The sequence below is a fragment of the Amphiprion ocellaris genome, chromosome 2 (assembly GCF_022539595.1).
Source record: "Amphiprion ocellaris isolate individual 3 ecotype Okinawa chromosome 2, ASM2253959v1, whole genome shotgun sequence".
In the NCBI taxonomy this organism is placed as follows: Eukaryota; Metazoa; Chordata; class Actinopteri; family Pomacentridae; genus Amphiprion; species Amphiprion ocellaris.
The window spans coordinates 40,742,122-40,763,333 of record NC_072767.1 but is presented as its reverse complement, the minus strand read 5'-3'; the positions used below and the strand labels follow the sequence as shown (position 1 = coordinate 40,763,333).

Below are 21,212 nucleotides of genomic sequence, written 5' to 3'. Positions count from 1 at the left end.
TTTAGTATCACACTTTATTATCATTTATTAGGACTTTAATGGAATCCACCAGCAGATTTACTTTTTCTTGACAAACTTTATTCTTGTCGTCGTGGGACTGCAGTATTTAAAACTCTTCCTTCTATTTGACCTCATTATTAGTTTTAGTGGAGAAAGTTATTTTAATTGTCAATTAATCTCTTAAAAACCAAATAATAAATTGGATTATTCAGGAGCTTTAAATTTCTTACTTTGTCATATTTTAAGTATGACAAAAAAAATATAAAAATAAAGCGTCGAGACAATTTGACCTGTAACTGGCGCTATATAAATAAAATAGAATTTAAATTGTATGTATCTTGTAATGTTGGAGTAATTCGGCCATATATGTTGGAAAACACATTTTCTTTGACCATTAATCTGTTGTTTTCTCCAGTAATTCATTTCTTGTTTTGGTTTATAAAATGTCAAACCCAAATATATTCAGTTTACTGTCATAAAAACCAAAAAGATTTACATTCATGATGCAGGAATCAGGCAGTTTTTCACTTTTTATCTTAGTTTAGTCAGAAAGATAGTTGATAATGTGTGAATTGTTGCAGCTTGTGAGCCATAAAAGGTTTTAATCTTTGGGGCCGAGTGTCAGAAAACATTTAGAAACCAACATCAACAAAACACTCAACAAAGATTTGAACATCATTAAAGGGAAATCCAACTTTTGCATGACAATGTCTAATTAAAGGACATTTATTTCCAACCTAAATGTGTGATATTCATCCTCTGGAGCTTTCTCTTCACATCGTCTTCCACCTGGACTGGTTTGGTCGGGAGCATGTGCAACAAACATTTGAAGAACTGCACTTTAACATCAATGAATGACACTGAAGTTTAATCTCTACATAAATGAGACTGAGTCTGGATGTGCTGCTCTGTCATTAACTCCTAAGTTTAGGGAAAGTTCTAACAAAAGAGGACAGTTCAGATCAGACTTGAGAATGAGGTGATTTTGAACAAACATCTCAGACTTGCTGAGCTTCAGCACCTCCAGCAAGATATTTTAACAACAAGCAACTCAAGAGATCCAGAAATTGGAGAGAGTTAGCTTTAGCTGAGCCAAAGAACATGTGCTAACCTAGCAAACATTTCAGACTTTTCTCTGTGAATTCTGAGAAATAATTTCCTATTTAATGACAGCTACACAACTTAACTCAGTCTCATTAAAACAGACTCTAATTCAGTGTCATCCATCCATATTAAAGTGCAGTTACCCAAAATGTTTGTTGCATGAGCTCCAACAAAACCTGTCCAGGTAGAAGGCCACTTTGACAAACAGGAAGTGGAAGATTCCAAGCAGATTTATTGAAGGGGGAACCGGACTGTACTAAGTGTGGTCCAGTATAAAGGGGTGTTTTATGGGTTTTTAAGGCTGATAATGATTATTAGTGAGACATTTGGAGTAGATATTCATTTGCAGTAAATGAAAGTATTTAAAATCTTGGAGTTAAACTTAGAAGAACACAAACTCTAACAGAAAATTTGTTGATAGGTTTTTGTTTTGTTTACAGATGTTAACGGAGTTTTATTTGTGATGTATAACCAATCAAATCACTCCAGAAGACAGAGCGACCACAGGTAGACAAAGGTTCAGAGCCAAAGTAGCACCATTTTAAAATGTATTTATTACCGTAAATCAGTAAAAAATAAAATACTGATAATCAGTAAATCAGTCAGCCCACAATTACTACAATTCTACAATGTATGTCTCTTTCCTTTGACTTGTTATTTGTACAATCTACGATGTATATGATGTCGTTTTTTCATACCAAAGGCTATACTATGATGTTTTCTAAGAGACATACGATGCTAGGGCTGCACAGTGGTGTAGTGGTTAGCACTTTCACCTTGCAGCGAGAAGATCCCTGGTTCGCGTCCCGGCTTTCCCGGGATCTTTCTGCATGGAGTTTGCATGTTCTCCCTGTGCATGCGTGGGTTTTCTCCGGGTACTCCGGCTTCCTCCCACAGTCCAAAAATATGCTGAGGTTAATTGATCATTCTAAATTGCCCGTAGGTGTGAATGTGAGAGTGATTGTTTGTCTCTGTATGTAGCCCTGTGACAGACTGGTGACCTGTCTAGGGTGTCCCCTGCCTTCACCTGAGTCAGCTGGGATAGACTCCAGCCCCCCCCCCCCACGACCTTAGTGAGGATTAAGCGGTGTATAGATAATGGATGGATGGACATACGATGCTACTCTGGTTGTTCTGGCTCTGGGCTGCTGCACTCCTCCTCTGTTGTTTTCTGGATTGTACTCAGCTGCATGTCTTCGTCCACCAGGCCTCCGTTGACTCGTCCCGCCTGCCGTCTCTGGAGCTGAAGCTGGATTGGAACAGATCAAAGTACAGTCCAATCACGATGCCAGCTGCCTCTCAAAAGGCTCCTTCATCTGGCAGGTGGCAGCACTTCTTGTGAGGGGAAGCTGAACTGGCCTGGCAGAACTTTGGAGATGTGTTCCAGTGGTTGGTGGATGTGTGGGGAGATAGAGAGGGACCTTTGAATTGTTCACAAAGGAAAACAGGGAACCCATTGGTAGTTTTAGTTTAGGGTGCTGCTGCAGTGTGTTTTTGGGTTTTAAGAGGTGAACAGGAAGAGGTTTTTTTTCGTATTGATTATCTTTTACTTTGTTCCTGGTTGGAATGCCCATCAATGTCAACGTGAAGTTCACTTTTAGTTCTGTTGATTTATTTTTATTTTACTAACACCCATTTGTTTTAACCCCCTCACATGTTGTGTTGTTGTAAACTTACTCTTTCAAATAAATACTCATCTAACCCTCTGGAAACCAGTGTTTGGACTGTTTTTGTGTTGCTCCTCACCTACTGACAGCTGTGGACTAAAGGCTATACTGTGATGTTTTTAGAGCGACATGCTATACTATGATGTTTGTTGGGCGACACGCTATACTATAGGCTTTTTTAATTGACATAATACTGTGACTTTTTTTTGTTTTAGTTTCTTTTGTTTTTTTAGCAACATATAAGAATTCGAACAGTTTTAAAAGTTACTATACTTTTACTTGTGCAATGAAATTATTATTCTATGGCATTTTTTAGATGACATATTATACTCTGATGTTTTCTTGAATTACATACTATTTTGACAATATACTGCACTATGACATTTTTTGAACCACATATCATACATGACAATTTTAGGCAACATCCTATCATTTTGCGCTTTTTGAACCACATAATCTATGTTTTGTTTTTTTTTTCTTGCCAACATGCTGTACTATGAACTACAGGCCATACTATGTTATTCTTCAGTAAAGTATACTATACTCTGCCATTTTCTGAACTACATCCTGTACTATGGCGTTATACACAGAGTGCTTTGGTTACATGTTGATTTATAATCTAGATTTTTTTTCTGTTTTGTTTTTTGACAGGATTACCACAGACCTGACTGTGAACACCGTCGACACCCACCTCAGGGAGACGCTGCCTAAGATCTCAAGGCTGCTTGGTCGTGGTCTTTCTGGCACGTACTCTTCCAAGATGAGCCGGGAAGTTTAACACTGATGGAATGACACCAGGTCTAAGCCAACAAACTTCCAATTCCTCCTCAACCCATAGTCTCTAGGAAACCTACATGGAGTAAGAAAAGTAGACAGAGAAGTAATTAAGTCTGTACACAACATATTAAAAAGAAATCATGCTAATAAATTGAGTACAAAGAACCGAATTTGCCAATATACTGGAGACCAGAGCTATTTAATTTGATAAGTATAACCTTGTTTAGTAACATTTCAATTATTTGAGAGCAGTCCTAAAGAACTGTCTGTAATCCCAATCATAAAATGGGTTTGGAGGAAGAACATAGATGGTAATCTGGACATACATGAGTTAGGCTTTATAACTACTTTTGGTAGTATTGGTGGTAGTAATAGCAATGTGACTACTACTAGTAGTAGTGGTAGTACTCACTACTGCTGCTGATACTGGCACTGCTACTACAACTTGTAATACTATTACAAATGCTGATACTACTTCTACGACTCTAACAGCTGTTTATACTACTACTGCTGCTTGTACTTTTAGTATTACTACTACTGCTTGTACAACTATACTACAGCTACTATTAATCGTCTGGTATTTGGTTGTCAAGCTGTTAGCTCGCCTTAGCGTTTTGCTAGTGGCTCACTAGTTAGCGCTCATAGACTGGAAGCTCTCAACAAGATTTCATAATGAAAAAAGAGCCAAAAAATATTCTTACCTATGAAAAGTCATTCCAAGTTTCCTTGTCTCAATCGTACGACGTAGTGTGTAACTGTATGCAGCACAGTGAGCCGGCATACTTCTTGTTTCCGTTTTCACGCCGTCTACATCAACAGAACGCACTGAAACTTTGCCCCAACTAGCTTAGCCTCGCTGTAGCACGCAGCTCAAAGGGGCGTGTCCTATCTACTCATTCATATCTGTGACAACAACGGTGGCTGCACATAAGGACGCCTGACGTTGATTAGCTGCGTAAATACCATTATATACAGTCTATGGTAAATACGTATGTGAATCGCATCATTGGCTGCAGCAGCCAGTCACCGGTCACTCACTGATTCACACTGAAAAATAGCACAGAATGAATTGTTACGTGTTTATTTACAATTTAGGTTGGATTTTTTTTTTTGTGTGCGCAGCACAGATTTTCTGTGCGCGGAGACCGTGTCAGCAGTGCGCAATTGCGCACGCGCGCAGCTTAGAGGGAACAGTGCTGCACAGGGATGTACTCACTTCTGTTCTTACTACGAATCAAACAACACCATGTCTTTATTTTTATTTATTGTAAGAACGGGGAAGGTGGGGAACAAGAACGAAGCATGTACGAATACTGTGATAATAAAAGACAAAATATTGCGGTTAAATTCATACAACAGTAAAAAGGCAACTTAAATCTAAGATATACACTTACATGGTGTAATACAGAACTACATGCAAAGATTAATTTAAAGGTTTTAAGGTCTTGTATATAAAAAAAATAATACTATAGAGAGCCAGAATGATTTAATGCTGTTCAGAAGAGCATTTAAGACTGATTAAACAAATACATAGCCCTTTAAGAAAATAAATCAGTGGGACATTTTTTTCAAACATGGATTAAAATCTACATAAAAAACAGTTTCCACTGGTGGTTTGCTGATAAAAGTCACATTAGTCTAAACACGTGTCCAGGAAACTGCCTGTAGTGTCATCATCGATGTGCAGAACGATGCACACATGCATTTAAACTTAACACAGAAAAGTGCCAATGGCTAAAAAAGAAAAAGCAAAAGTTGAAAAAAAAAAAAAAAAAGAAATTCTTGACCATTTCTTTTAAGTGGCTAGGTTAGATTTTGGTTGCTGTATTAGTTGGGATACTTCCCCTCCTTTTATTCCCAAAGGCAACAAAGAAAGCTAGTAAGGACATTTTTTTTTTTTTTTAATAACAGTGTGACCCAGACAGCACCCCCCCATCGCCCTTTCCCCTGAACTTTGTACAAGAATTGAAATGTAGTAAGGTCAGAGATGTAAACATAGCAAACAAGGACCAAACTCAGGAGTGGGGGAAGTGTTTGGCAGCATGGAGTGACAGACATACACAGATTACAGAGGGGAAATGAAGCAGAAAGATACTACAAACAGTATTTCACATTCACTAATCTAACTTTTTTACCCCAGAAAATTCCAAATCCGCTGGACTAAAGGTACATGTTTGGTAAGAAAGGTTCTAATCTGAATGGGCAACAGTTTACAATTACATTTCCCTTGATGTTTTCCCTTTTAATGCAAGGCCTTTCTCTCATACTGTGCAGTATACATAGGATTAGACCTTCACCTGCAGGTGTGGACTGTGGCTAAAACCAGAACAAGAAGCCAGCCTTGTCTAAACAGACTAAACATCTGCCTCCGTCAGCCCAATGCACTAACATATCAATCAAATCAGAGCCATTGTGTATGATCACAATTATAGGGTATGTTTCCAAGCACAGATGAGTTTCACATTATCTCACACATGAGGGCAGACAGTAACAGCAGGACAGTTAGTAAAGCATATAAAAGACCGAGTTGCTGCCAGCAGCATCATCTATTCAGGCACAGCATGGAGTTAACTGGTGCCTAAAACAAGGGTCAAGAGGCTGGAAAAAATGGAAAAGACTGAACATGCTATGATAAACGGTCCTGAATCTAAACGAATATATGGCTGTGTTACAGTATCATTAGCAGTTTAACAAACAGGCGCACTAAGCAATATGTTTCTATTGCATTTTATAAAGTCTTTTTGGCTCCGTCTCCTCTGTTGAACAGACTAACAGACAACCATTAAACAACTAATCTTTCTGCTTTTCTAGGCAAACAAACACACGCCTGCTTTAAGTGACAAAAAGGTGCAACCTCTGCATTTAACTTTGGGTCTGTGTGTAATGGTGGAGTTGGTCTGTCACACACACATCAATCTCATTTGAGGACCAAGGTGCAATTACAACATTTTCTCACATATTCAGTAACCAGCTGACTCTTACGAACCACTGTAGTAAGTTGAGGCTGACATAAATCAAATACTGAAACAAAGAGAAACCACTATGTCAGGCCTGTTGTCTACTGAAATAAAAAAAAAAAAAAAAGAGCACTGCAAATAGGCCAAATGTGGAAATCCCAAATATGAAGCTAATTTTGGCTCATGTTTTTCATTAAGAATGTTTTTTTTCTTTCTATAATACAGCTGTTTCGAGTCATCTGTAGTTCCATTTTAGTTGAAGGTAATTCTCATTCATGCCAGCAGGTGGCGTTAGGAGGCCTATTTCAGCCCTTATGAGGCACCAACAGTATTTTCAGTTTTGAAATGAGGATAATATTCAGTCAACATACACACAACGTTTCCTGGGAGGTCTGGCCTCACCAGTCTAAAAACTGACTACTGAGTTGGTGACCAACCTGAGTTTTAAACAGACTGCAGTCACACAAAAGGCATGATATGAATGTGTCACTCCAGTCGTTGCAAACACCGAATTAGACACACATTCTTTTTTTCTATTTCACTATTTGTGGTTAAAAAATATTGCTTAGAAATGTTTCATCAGTTAGTCCTCAAGAAATGCTTTCACTGTCAGATAACAGATAATGACATTTTGTCTCCACCTTAGTCTCGACCCTTCTACCTCTGAGTATAACAGGTTGATATTGTGGTCTGGACTTTGAAATGTGACCATCTTCTCCAGAACTCCAGCTGAAAAAAGTGCTCATCTGCAGTGATGATGATGTTGGAGCTGAAGGTGAAAATGAAATGTGGATCATCCCCTGTCTTCACTTTCCTCCCTCTCTACTCATTCTACTTCCTCTCCCCTCCTGCTCTCCATCAGTCTCCTCTTTATATTAGTGTGGTAACGGGACAAGGACCTCAACGTAGTTGAGAGGGAAGAATCCCGACTGGCCGTTCAGCATGCCCTCGTACCAGTTCTCATCGATCTGATTGGTCAGGGTGATGATGTCGCCCTCGCGGAAGCCCAGCTCTCCCTCGTTCTCTGGCTCAAAGTCGTATAGCGCCTTACAGCTCGGCTGCTCTGGGGCTGAAAGGGGAAAAGATGAGGATGAAGAAGCTGTTGATAATGGAGCACAACTCAAACACAGCAGGCAAGAACAGTGCCAAATTCAGGAAAAAGACATCACACTGCACTGCACACACTGAGCATGCAAATCACGTGTTCTGTGGTTCACACATTATACAGTAAATGTTAGTGTAACATTAGCACAGAATACAGTCAGATCAGCTTCAACAGCACCGCAAACAAGCTCGTAAGTGCGGACAATAAACTACACCATCCTCTGACTCCAAGGGTCTGTACGACTGTCGTCCTCCCTCGCTGTGCTTCGTTTTCTCCGACTGTGCCTTTCTCTGTGACCTCACATAGGTCAGCAGAGGAGACTACAGCTCCACACACAGACAAACTGGGCTTTTTTGTTGGCAAACAATTTTCTCATTGTATCAAGTTCACCCAACACACTGCTGGGTAGGCTAGAGATGGGGAAAGCTTTGGTCACTCATTCTCTGTGTTTTACTCGGACTGTATCAGTTTACATGGGCAAGAAAAAATGTACACACTTAATGGAAGAGGACCAACTGTGGAGCAGCTTTATCACAACAAGCAAAGGATATAACAGAAGAGGCTCCTCAGATGCAAAACAAACAAAAAAAAACAGCTATTTATTCTACGTGTAAAGGGAAATAAGTTTAACCTTCATTTTTTTACCACAGTGAAAAGTCTCTTCTTTTATGGGGAGTCTACAGGGTACTATCTTCAGACAAATTTTGGATGCATGAGCGCAAATACTTTCAAAAATAGTTGAGGTTATGTTGAAGAAGTTAATTATTGACACATGAACACAGAGATGAGAAATGACGTTTCCCCTGCCATGTAAATTGGTGGCTGAACATAAAAATAGACAAACAGAAATACTATTCCAATGAATATATCATTGTGTGATGGTAAACACTTTGTGATTCTAAACTCATCGATCTCAGTTTAGTTTAAGAAATGTTGCTTGATAAAAACAGCCTACAAGTGACATCAGAAGGCTTCATCACTCCAATATTAAAACTTATTTAGATACCACTACAAATAACAATTAGTAAGGCAGGATTATTCTAGTTCTGTGCTTATTTTTTTAACTTTTAGTTAATGCTACTATACTGCATACTATAATACTCATAGCAGTATTATTTATATAGTTTTGTATTATTGTTAAATATTACAAAAGTGTGTTATACTCTCACAACATGCAGTTTACACGTAAAGGATTAAACATTACACCTAATGCTAACACAGGCTCAGGCTGAACAAGATGTCAAAAACATAAATGTATTTTTCCAACATGTAGTTTTATAATTTAAAGATTAAAACATTTGTGTCTAGTTCAAATACAAAAGTGTTTTGAATGTGAACATGTGAAGCAACAAGTGGGTCAGTTAGAGGTAAGAAGTCTTTTGCAACCTCCAGCTGGGTAGCTTCTGCACAGAGCTCTAAAATCAGACTGAAATGTATATAAAAATATAGATAAAAAAGTGTTGAGTTTCTCAAACGCTACATAAAATAACACATTTAGGAAGGTAGACTGTCGTATTCAAAGTGATGTGGAGTTTGTACAAGACAACATGCATGCTGTTAATCTAACCAAAAACCAAGAAAACCACAAAGTTTGCATTGAACCGCTGAGAAGCAACTTATGTCCTACTTCCTACATTTCACACCAGAAGCTGTGCACACAAACACGCACACACTGGACTGTTTCAAGCCCGCTACTGAAACTGTGACAATAAAAAAATGGCCCACACAATCTGAGACTCACACAATCCTGGTTTCCGAAAGGACAATCTGGCCAAGTGAAAAGGCGGCTCTGATGATGTCATAGGAAAGAGGAACAAGGTCAGTTGGAGAAAGGCCAGCCAGATGACAGAGCAACACACACACACACACTCTTACTCACGTACACACTCCAGCTTTTCCCTCACAGTGAACCACATGTCGATTTTCTCATGGTCAACAAGTCGTTTGGAAAGTCAAACATTCAGTGTATGCCATCATTTACAATCATTTACGACCAGACAGGAGAAAGAAGAAAGAGATGCACACAGAACGAGTTCCACATTCTCGGGCTCAGTGGTACTGATTGCTTGCAGTTGTTGGCACTGTGGAGAATTTTCAGTTTGGTTTTTGTCAGGATTTATAAGGAGTGAGTTTAATGTAGGCACGCTACTTTGGATCAGTCCATCCTCTGTGTTTGCAGAAACAGCTGGGTGTTTTCTTGTTCTTGGAACTCTGGTAAGGCAGCTCTTTGCCACATAGTTTACTAGCTGCCATTTTCTATGGCTTTCAGAGTGATGCAACTGGAGGAACAAATACAGAATAATGAAAGAGTTTTTGTTGTTTTGTGTTTTGTGAAAACAATGTAACTCAAAAAAAAACCTGTATGTGCACGGTTGAAATTCAATTTCTATTCTACAGATTTTCACAAACAAATATTAAAATATTTGTTTTTTTAACATCTTCTTAACGGTTTCTTACCGGAATTGCGAGAAGGTGGAGGGGCCATTGAGGTTGAATAACCACCATTCGAATGGTTGTTGTCTCCAATGTCAAAAATAGGTTTGGGTTTGGGTGTGTATTCACGTCTCGGTCTGGACTGAGCCTCGTTCATCCTGTTCAACAAGATCAATTAGTTTAACTTTTATATTCCATAAATCTCCACAGTAAATACATAACTGTGTCTAAAGTTACTGTGACCGAATCAGTGACATATTTCACCAACTTCAAGCAGAAAGCTGGTCAGATGCACTACATGGTTTGTTGGTATCTTTAGGTTTCTTTACTGCACCTGTCTCTGAGTTTGTCAGAAAGCTCCTCCAGCACCTGAACAGCTTGTCTGTGATACTGCAGCTGGGATTCCACCAGGGATGAGAGCTGGCTCACCTGCTCTATCTGCACACACAGACACACACAGAAATACATCATGGATGCATCAGCGTCACAGTGTTAACATCACCGTATATGAAATTTCAATGGATCAACAGCTTCATAATCTAGGCAATGAACAGCACAGTTTAGTAAGGCCCAAGCAACTGTATGTGGGCATTTAGCACACATTACATTATCAAGAAAAAAAGATATATATACATTTGTTTGAGGAAATAATCTTAGTCTCCCTTTTGTTGAAGCCTTCATTCTCATCTTGAGCTACTACTAGTTACTTAGTAAAGTCTATTCTATCAAATATTTCCAATTTGGGTAAGGATTTATCCAAACTATTTAAGTACAGTATAAGGTATTTAGAAAAGAAATTGACTATACAGAGTCATTTCAACCTGACCAGAGTTGGTTAGGTTTTGTAAAGAGCTGCAGCGTGTTGGCCACTGGTCTTATTTTCTTCAGTGCTACAGTGCACTAATGTCAGACTGTTAGTGATGGGGTTCAGAGTTTTCACAATATCGATGAGCTATGTCAAGCAAAACTAATTATTAGGAATGCATAATACTGAACTTGACAATATTTTGCAATTCATTTTGGCTGATTATCTTTGCAGATATATGCATATTTTTTCTTCCCGACTGCAGAGAACGTCAAGCTTCTCTTGCAGAGAATATCAACAAATTTCAAATTATTACGATGGTAACTGGCAGATTGAGACATAACATGTAATACTACACATTGACAAGGCAAGATAAGAAAATTACTTGAACGTCCATGGAAAACATTATAGAAGATTTTCAAACAAAATTGCAAACTTTTATCTTGACAGACATTATCTGAATTCGCATGTTCATTTTGGACCAAAGCAGATATTTGACACAACTGATGACAATGCTGATGTAGCCTGTACCGATACTGAATATTAAAACATTAAATCAGAAACTTGTGGCTGTTTTGAAAATGATTTACAAGATAAATCAGGGTGTTGCACATGCTGCCCTGTTCATTCAGTCCTGGCTTTTTTGTTGAAGATTAACCGTTACAACAAAAATCTATTGTTGCCATTCGTAAATCGACAGTTTTTGACCTACTCTCAAAAATTTCAAGATAAAAAGAATTTTTCTCTCACAAATTTCCTTCTAAACAGTATTTAAATAGTTCTGAGGAACAACATAAAAGAGGCTGACACTACAGAAATGACAGGGAATATAAAACAGACTTCCCCTCCCAGCTAGACTATTATATTCATACTGGCAACTAGTCTACAATATTTAAAAAAAAAAAAAACCCTTAGCTGCTGTGATGTAGTTTAATTAAAAACAGACAAAAGTCAAGTTGATTAAGGTCTTGAAATCCAACTAGTGATTGAATGCTGTCACTGTTCAACTGCAGCTATTTAAAGACATGTTTATCTCCAGTGTTATTGAGTCGAATGGGTGTGTTTCATCTGTTTTTACAGGTCTAATAAATGGAGTCCATGTTTGTCCAGTGGGTGGTTGCATATTTGACAAAGCAAGTCGTACAGTGAAGCAAGTAATGAAATGTTCCATATGACACAGCAATAGTAGGATTAGATACCATGAGGTGGCTCAGGTTGAAAAGAACTATGGTTATCCTGCAAAAGGCTCCTGATTAATATTTACATATTTAAGAGAGATAAAGAGAGCTTGATTTGATCTTTATATTGCGGTAAGGAGTCCAGGTTCACTTATTTTAGTCTGCCTATTTGAGGCATGTAATTGTTTTTTTTAACCGTGTTTAAAAGGAGTAAAATATCCAAAATATTAGTAGGCCTTGATAACAGGAAAGAGATAACAGACTCCTTGACTTTTACATGTAGTACATCTCTTTCTATTTTAAAAACAGACTGCGCACGGGCAGGATTAGGTTTAAAGCGATGCTCCAGAGGACAAACATCAACACGACACATTAAACAGCAGTAAGTCCTCACGTCAGTCTCCAGCAGGTTGTACATGCTGGTCTCGGCCACTTCCTTTGACTCATGAAACTTCTCCAGGGCCTGTCGAACTTCCTCATCTGGGATTTTGCCCTGACGCTTTTTCTTGTAGTCATAGTCCAGACGACGGCCTTCAAGCTTCTTCAGGTGGTGCTGAAGTGGTAAGAGCCATAGTTTAGTAAGTTTTAGAGGCATTCATTTTTGGATTTCAATTGCCACAATTTATGTCCCTGTCAAAAAAACAAACTTCAGTGCATCAGATACCTGTATCTCTCTGAGGTCCTTGTCACAGAGTCCTTGCAATGGATCAATAAAGTTCTGTTTGACATCAATGTCTAGAGAATCTTTAACTTCTGCCAGTCTCTTCATGGCCTCTCCTACATCTACTAGAGCTCCACCTAAACCACACAGAGAGAGATGAACAGATCAGTGACAGCTTTTGGTGTCATACAACAATGTTACCATCAGTTCACACATGCACAACAAAATCACACACATCGAGTAAAATTCTTAAAATAGTCACAAAGCAGTTTATAGACACTCCGTAAACAGTTTGGGTGCAGTCGATCACTGAGTATTTTAATTATACCACACTTACACACACAAGCTCCATAAGCATCCACACTTCAAAACCAGTAATTACACACTTCAGTGTTTCTCTACCAGGAATTTACAACCCTAAACCAGACACAAACACACATATCTTACCAAAGTTAGTGTCCTCTCCGAGGTCCCGTCCATACTTGCCCATACACTCTCCTAGCAGCCCCTCAGCCTGTGGATATCCTGGGTTCTTCACCTGACCACGGATCTTGGACATGGTGTTCAGCATTGACAGTTTGGCCCGTGACGCTGCGGAATTAAAAGAAAGGGAATAAATTAAGCAAATCTAGGAGTTTATATACTCTAAATAAATGCATATAAAACAGTATTTCTTCTCACCTGGGTTAGGCTGCAGGTACTCTGATGTTTTGGAGATGACCTCCACTACTGCTTTACTGGTCACATCTACTTTCTATAAAAACACAACAAGCACGCACATCACAAGTTTGCAACAGATTATTCACAGAAACACAAAGCATGCTGCTGAACCTTGCTAAATGCCTGAATGCTAACTCTAAAAATGTGTTGTTTTTATTTCAATCATCTATACATACAATACAAACTATGCAGTATGTTGTTGTACTGAGATGCATTTTAAAATTTCATATGCATATATTCATAATTAATTGTTTGGTTTACGACATATTAGATAACCGTCCATCAAACATTCTAAAATGCTCCCAAGGTGATGTCTTCAACTTGCTTATTTTGTCTGCTCAGCAGGTCTAAACCCAAAGATAGCAGCATACCAGCAAGCTTTTACATTTAGGAAACTGCAGCAAGTGAGTTTGTTCAGCCTTTTTGCTTAAAATTTGCTTAAACTGTACTTTCTTAGTTTTAACTGTCATCCATGCATGGTTTCCAGACTTTCGGAAACTTGATTGTAGAGACCGTCTGAGAGATGTGCAACATGCAGCTGCTGAACTGTGGCCACTGTGAGGTATGCCCCAGTTTTTCATCAACCTTGAGATCAGAAAACTTTCTAAACCGGTTTAGGATGATGTAATGCTTTACATGAGATGTAAATATGAAGTCCCCCTAAAACCACAATATGTTTGTGTAATGTCTATAAACACCCAGACCAACATGTTTGATTCAACATGTCTCTTTTAAGGCTACAGAAAGATGCCTCGCTTACCCGTTCCAAGTCTCTGAAGTCATCATCAAGTTTTGTTCCTTCTGCACCTCCAACTTTCTCACTTACCATCTAGAGGCAGACACAGAGAGAGATACACAGAGTGCAAATTCATTCACGCTGCTCATAAGGTTTTGATTTGAGTGAGAATGCAGCCAAAAAACATCTCTAACATACCAATGGCTGCTCTGTGACAAACATTTTGCTTAGCGAGTTACATGTGCAGCACAGCATATTGTAGGCCATGTGCAAACCTCCCCTTTAAACTAAACAGGTGACTTTGAAGCAGGAACAGAGAATAGAAATACCCTTTAAATTACATACAGTACAACATCATGGACTTCATTACGCAAATTTAAAAAAAAAATGTTGGACCAGTTAACTTCATTAATTGTACTTCAAAATGTTGATGTAGATTGAAAACATATGTACGTATATCCAAGAGAGATCTCTGAGGAAACGAAAAATGGCCCATTTTCTGTTTCTGTACAGAAGAAGCACTATTGTAAATACTTTTTGGCTAATTCCTGAAATACTTCTCTCAAGTTTGTGCTTTCTTAGAGACATAAGTCAGTCAAATAGAAGTGGAATTCACTGAAACTGGTATTCTGACTTTCTAATGAGCCTGTGCCGCTGTGACTTCAGGATAATTAAAATCTCGACTGCTGAGTCGATCAGCTGCCTGGCTCCATATCCGAGCTTCCCCTTGCGAAACGGCCAGCAAAACAAATCCCATCTCCAACAGTAAGATGCAGGGATGAGAATGACAAATGGAAAAAAACTCTGAAAATGTCTGCCGAAGGCACGGAAAATTTTTGTAAAATTCACTTAAAAATGGCATTCTCTGGTGACTTTTAACAGTGAATATATAAGGCAATCAACACCGAAAATCCATTAATTTCTTCAATGAATTTCACATGTTTTTTAAAAAAACAATATCCCAATTTGGTGGGCTACCAAGGGGATACTTGATCATTATCATTTATGGTACATTCAATTTTTGAGTTTCATGCCTTTCAAGGAATCTGTTCATTTAAATGCAACATATTTATACCCTGTTCATTTTAATTCTAATACAACATATTAATACCCCAATATTTTGTTGTTCAAAGGAATGGCACAGTTTATATACCATAGATCTATACGTATCCACGCACCAGAAATGATCAAAACTCAACAATATCGTGTGCTTGCATATCCGTGAAATTTAACATGTGGAAGGAAACAATCAGATGAAACTGGCGCCAAATTGCTGCCGAAAATAGGCGGATGTTGTCATTAACATAAATAGCGAGTGATGTTTACAGATAGCAATGCCGATTTCCGTTCTCACAGCTGTATCTGATTTTGCAATGCGCGTTGCCGAAAGATGTCGGCGGCGGGATGGCCATCACAACAGGCGGCCATCACAAGCCTCGGCTCGCGACGCGTTGGCCGGCCGGCCGCTTGCCTACCCCTACCCCCCTACAATTTTCTCAACGGATTTACACGATTCACAAAAATTATACTTTCGGCGGAAAAAAACTCGGAATTCCGCGGATCCGCGGAAAATTCTCATCCCTGAAGATGATAAAAATGGCACGATGCAGCAGCCCTTTGTTGCAGAGTACTGAAGATTTGTTTCTCAAAAATAAAAGCCATAATAACTACTTTGTGCTTTGCTAAAGATTCCAGTTCGCAATACCTTTGTAGTAATCAAACTACATGAGCAATAAAATAAGGATGTAACAAATCTGTTCTGTTCTTGCGCATTTCAGTTTTGAGGGAAGATATAACAACCCTCAATATTAGTATTTCATGACAGCATTAACAAAGGGAATAAGGAGCATCTGTACAATTTGGATTATATTTTGTCAAATGCAGCAAGTGTTCCTAAACCCACATAAGAAACCGTTCACACATAGGACTTGGTATACACTATATAAGCATGTATAATTTGGTACGATTAAAGACTGGCCACACAATAATCAAGTCAAATTCTCATGGCATAAATGTTGGTGATAGTTGAAATAATTTCTTAAAAGTATTCAGTCTTCTGAATAAGAAGTTCAGATATAGTAGGTGGCTTTCCACTGCACTGAACGGTGCTGTAATCAGCTTGTTTACCCTCTCTGCTTCCATTGTGATGCAGGATCTGACAGCTTTAATGGTGATGTTAAGTCAGAATGCGGCAAAACACAACACAAGTAGTTAATTGATGCAACTCCAGTTCTATGAGCATACAGAAAAGTAGAAAAATTGGGGGTTTGTTATGCTAGTCTATACGGGGAATTTTACATTGTCAATGGCGATGCTAGACGAGAAGACTGCTACTTGACAATTAAAACTGTAGCGTGTTCAGTCAGCTTGGAAACCCACCTAGAGCAGCTTTGTTTCTCCCCTGTGGTCGAAACACTGACACAGTTTCAGGCCGACCTAAAACATCCTGCAAGTTCCTGCAGTGGAAGACGTCCTATTGTTCTCTTTCTTTGTCTAATTCGCTCATCTGAGAGAGAGAGCACTTTTTAGTCATTTCCTACATGACTCATAACCACTGCTATTGGCCGTTATGTGATTCCTGGAACTACAACACTTTAGGGGTCCGTCGTAAATTTTGACATCAACATTTCAAGCATGAAGATTACACAAGAAAGAGTTTGTTTCAACAGAAATTAAACAGAAGACTCTTGCACCTCAGTAGCAGCTGACTGGCTTTTACTAAGCAGTCTCCAGGACATACTGCTGTATCTGTGCTCTATGCAGAAAGCACATGACAAGGGGCCTTGAGGGATTCAGGTCATAAGTAAAGATACGGCTTCAGCTCGCAGCCTAGTAAGCATTTCACTCTCTACCTCTGAGGAAAAGTAAGCTTACAATCTGCAGTCCAAAACCATTGCTATCTCATTTATTTGGACATTCTAGCCTGTGTTCCCAGGTAATGTATTCAATTTATGATGATGTACTTGACTATTTTCATAATAAGTTGCAAAAGTAGGGAGATTAGTCTTTTTTTGACTATGAAACTTTGCTGTAACTAAAAAAAATGTTGCAGTTTTTTCTGCTCATGTAAACATCAAGTTCAAATGCCAGTGTAATAATTGGATTTACATGCACAAAAAGTGAAAGAGATAGAGCCCGAAAACATCCACAGTATGCTACCAGAGGCAAGTTTAGTTATAAACACAAAGAGCTACACACAGGGATCAGTCCGTCGCAGGCATCCTTTTCATCATAATGACTGGGTATTAGTTAAATGCTAGCGTACTATCACAAAGCCTAGTTCAAGCTCTTGTATGGCTTCAGATGACATGAAGACTGCAAAGCCCAAAAAGATGAATTATACAGAGAGCCAGATCAGTGAGAGGGGAAACCACACTGCATTCCGTAACACCCACATGACAAACCTGTGTAGTAGCTGCTAGCTATAGCACACATGTTGATACTATTGTTAAAGCCAGCACATGCAATGACAAATTTTAGCCAAGGAATAAAACTATTAAGAAGAAAAGCTGTTTTAAGATCAACCCAAACCCTTTGGCCTAGAACACTTCATAAGAGAAAACAAAGTTACATTCTAGTCAGAGACATGACAACTAGGTTAAAAAGCGACATATAAAAATAGAGCTCTACCACCAAAGTATCAACGCAAACTACATTTCAAGAGGAAAATATTTGTCTGATCAGATGTCAAAAAGTGGAGGCGTGAACAGAAATCCAGCAGCCTTTTCTGGTGATACATTCTCAGTACACTCAACCAAAGCAGTGTAGCAAACCTTCAATCACTAACACAAGCTCACAATTTATTATTATTATTATTATTATTATTATTATTATTATTATTATTATTATTATTATTATTATTATTATTATTATTATTATTATTATTGTCTCTTCCTGCATTTCAACCTCACTAAAGTGAAAGCTTTTTATTTATTTTTCCAGCACCATGCATTTAAAATTCAGACTCTAACAGACACCCAGTTAATCAGTAAACCCTTACTGATAGTTTCATCCTTTATACACACAAGAGCTCTCTGGCACTGCAAGCGGGCAAAGTGCATAAATTTTGATGTCTGGATATATACAATTCTATGATGTAATATTATCAAATGTCATATTCAACTTCATTTTCTTAAAAGCTGGTGAAATTAGGGATAACAACCACAGAGGAATCTTTCTTTTTGATGAAACCAGCAAATCTAACACCTCATAAGTCAAAGAACTTCCTCACACAGATGTAAAAGTCCAGGGGAAAAAAAGCAGTCCTGCTCAATGATTTGCTAATACACTCAGACGCATTCATAAGATGGATATCGTATTACAAGCAGAAAACGGGGAAAAAATCTCTTGACGGTTCACACATTCATATAATTTCACAGTCATTACCATCATATCGCTTCCCCTAAATCTTAATTAATCCAGTTAGCTGCATCTGTAGCGCCAGACTACTGCTTGTAACACTAATTAATAAGATTATGATTTACAGTAATAAAAAAGCAAACTGGGGATTATATTACAGACCAAATCATTCCTATAAACCGGCTTAACCCAGATGAAGTCTGCACCAAATTGTAAACTACTTTCCTTTCTTTCTTTTTTATCAGCAAAATAATCCTTACTGATTGAACTGTGTCGTAACACCCAGTATGATGAGACGAGAAACAATAAGTGTGATGCTTGTTAAGTACGCATGTTTTAAAGGAGCTTGCGGCAGTGGTCCTAAAATGATAACTGAGTCACACAAAATTAACTCAAGCAAATAAATGCACGTCTTCAATGCCAAATTCAAACTATTACCAATAAATAGTAGGTTTCTTCCTCTTAATGTTAAAATGTTCAAATCAGGAGATAAATATAATCACCTGACATAGTTTATAGTACAGTTTTTCAGAATTCTTGATTCTGGACGGTTGTCCATTAATTCCTGGTACCTGGACAGTATAACCAGACATTTCTGATTCATATATTTGTTTTTTCCTGGTAATAAACTACAGGTAAGCACAGCAACAATGACACTCTTTGTTGAAGCTCAATGACAACCATCCAATACAATTTAAATGCTGTTTGTTGCTATTTGCATTCCATTAGCTTTCTCTTTCCACGCCATCCACAACAATAATCTAACAGATGACTCGTATACGATTACTCTTGCTTAATCTTCTTATGTACTTCCATGAAATTACACCTTCGTTTGTTCACATTTGTCCAGGACAAATAATCATTCCAACTGTCACACCTGGAGCTTTCACCAGTATGGTTTTGTTTGTGTTCACGGTGCCACTTCAGGTTTTAAGATTCAGTCCAAAGAGGTATTTTTTTTAGAAAAACAAATAATAGAGAGCAACAGTAAAAGAGAAAAACAAGGGCATGTGAGTTCAAGGCACAGATATTTCCACAGCCAACTTCCTGCATGTTTCCAGCGTAGAAAATCTGAGCTATGCCGAGTGTTATTGACTCTCATGGAGTTTTTGGCAAGAAAAGCAGCTGCAATGCAGTCAAATAAAAGGGGAATGCACACTCTTCCCACCTCCTTCACTGCATCACTCCTTGGGTCACTTTCTCATCTACTAATCCACTTCATCTCTAACATCTCCGCTGATCATTTCCATCACAGTAGGCAGCAACAGTCCTGACATGTCAAGCCTCTAAATCATGTTATTTTTCCTCACAAACCGAAAACCTACAGGGATCTGACTGTGTTCCTGACAGGAAGCCGGGGCAGAAACCAAATGTGTTTCCTGCTTAGATCAGCAAGGGTAGGAAGAAAAGGAGACTCAAAAAATCTTTTCAACCGTCCCCTCCCATGGCTGACTGAGAGAGCTGCCCCAAATTAAAAACACTCACACCAACATTTAAAAAAAAGAGAGGTTTGACTTTTACATTTCCATGGCGAGCAGTTGCATTTTTAAGGCAGTGGTATGTAGTGTTTTTACCCCACAACTGCCCTAAATATTGATCTGTCTAGCTAGACAAAAGACTAACACAGCTGTAAAATACGTGAGTCAAAGAGGACAGCTGGGATCTGGAGAGAAGCTGCTTCGTGGATGAAAATAAAGTGTGTTTTCATGAATTCAACAAAACTTGTGGCTCAGAGGATTGCACTACTTTTTTTTACTGCATTATTTTTTCAGAACTCTTTTAGTTTCCCCGACACACTAGCAGAGTCCCTTTAGGGCAAACGAAGCTAATGTTTACCACACTGAATCTCAACTGCCGAGTAAAAAGCAGTGAAATCCACGCAAACCATCCACAGCACCAACAACAGCTGCATTAGCCAAAGTTTGTTCATACCAACATGTCAGAAAAGATGCTTTAACCATAAAAGAACGCGGAGTCCCAGCTAAAAACAACATTAACATTTTACACACTGACACGTAAAGTTTGTAACGTTAGCAAACAGCCAGCGTTACTTTAAACGACCGTTACGAACATTAGCTTACCGTTAGCCCACAGTGCTAGTGGTAGCTAGCTGCTAATGATACATGACAGAAGAAGGAGAAGAAGAAGAAAAAAGTTTCTGCAAACCTGACTGGCTTTATAAAACTGCTTCTTCAGGCCCGCTACAGACATCTTGGACCCCGGCTGTCTTCCAACTTCCAACGGCGGTGTAAATAGGTCACGATATACCAAAAGTTAGCGATATAGTTTGTCAGAAAATGGGCCAGTGCGAAAAAATGTTTGGGAGAAATCATAGGACTGCACAGCCGTCACTCCAAGTCGGGACACGCCAACTGACCACGTCCACGTCGAGAGCGATTCTTCCCGCTGTCACGGCAGATAATGGAGCGAAGTGAGGCAAACCGAGTAAAAACAACCCTGCTATTTCCTCTACCGAGAGCTGGGACCCGTCTCGGGGCTTTCTGGTGCGGTATACAGAGGAGGAAATCTGCACCAGCCACTTAAAAGAAATCAGTTTCTGAGTTTACGCTAGCGGAAGCTGTGTGGTTGTTTAGTTGGTGCGCAGCGCCCCCTGCTGGATGGAGCAGCTCAACACCTGATCCGTGGAGCCGCTGGAGGACTGCACAATAGAATAGAATAGAATAGAATAGAATAGAATAGAATAGAATAG

The 21,212-nt window shown here is 38.8% G+C and overlaps 1 protein-coding gene across 2 annotated transcripts; it reads right to left on the bottom strand.

The window, feature by feature from the left end:
* Positions 1 to 4,795: 4,795 nt before the first annotated feature.
* sh3gl1b (SH3-domain GRB2-like 1b) lies at positions 4,796 to 21,058 on the bottom strand. 2 transcript variants are annotated; one of them, XM_035958189.2, is made up of 10 exons: positions 20,669 to 21,058; positions 14,168 to 14,236; positions 13,369 to 13,441; positions 13,135 to 13,278; positions 12,691 to 12,824; positions 12,421 to 12,579; positions 10,378 to 10,481; positions 10,068 to 10,201; positions 9,352 to 9,399; positions 4,796 to 7,574 (listed from the first exon to the last, which is right to left on the bottom strand). In XM_035958189.2, the coding sequence occupies exons 1-10, from the start codon at positions 20,711 to 20,713 to the stop codon at positions 7,381 to 7,383; spliced, it is 1,104 nt and encodes a 367-aa protein (XP_035814082.1). In that variant the 5' UTR covers positions 20,714 to 21,058; the 3' UTR covers positions 4,796 to 7,380. The 2 variants fall into 2 exon arrangements, with proteins under 2 accessions (XP_035814082.1, XP_023148106.1); XM_023292338.3 differs by lacking the exon at positions 9,352 to 9,399 and having other exon boundaries at positions 20,669 to 21,055.
* Positions 21,059 to 21,212: the final 154 nt, after the last annotated feature.

Coding starts and splice junctions, on each gene's coding strand:
- sh3gl1b (XM_035958189.2), bottom strand. CDS start 20,713: ATGTCTGTAGCGGGCCTGAAGAAGCAGTTTTATAAAGCCAGTCAG. Junction 13,442..14,167: donor ACTTCAGAGACTTGGAACGG/GTAAGCGAGGCA, acceptor GTGTTTTTATAG/AAAGTAGATGTGACCAGTAA. Junction 13,279..13,368: donor GTACCTGCAGCCTAACCCAG/GTGAGAAGAAAT, acceptor TTAATTCCGCAG/CGTCACGGGCCAAACTGTCA.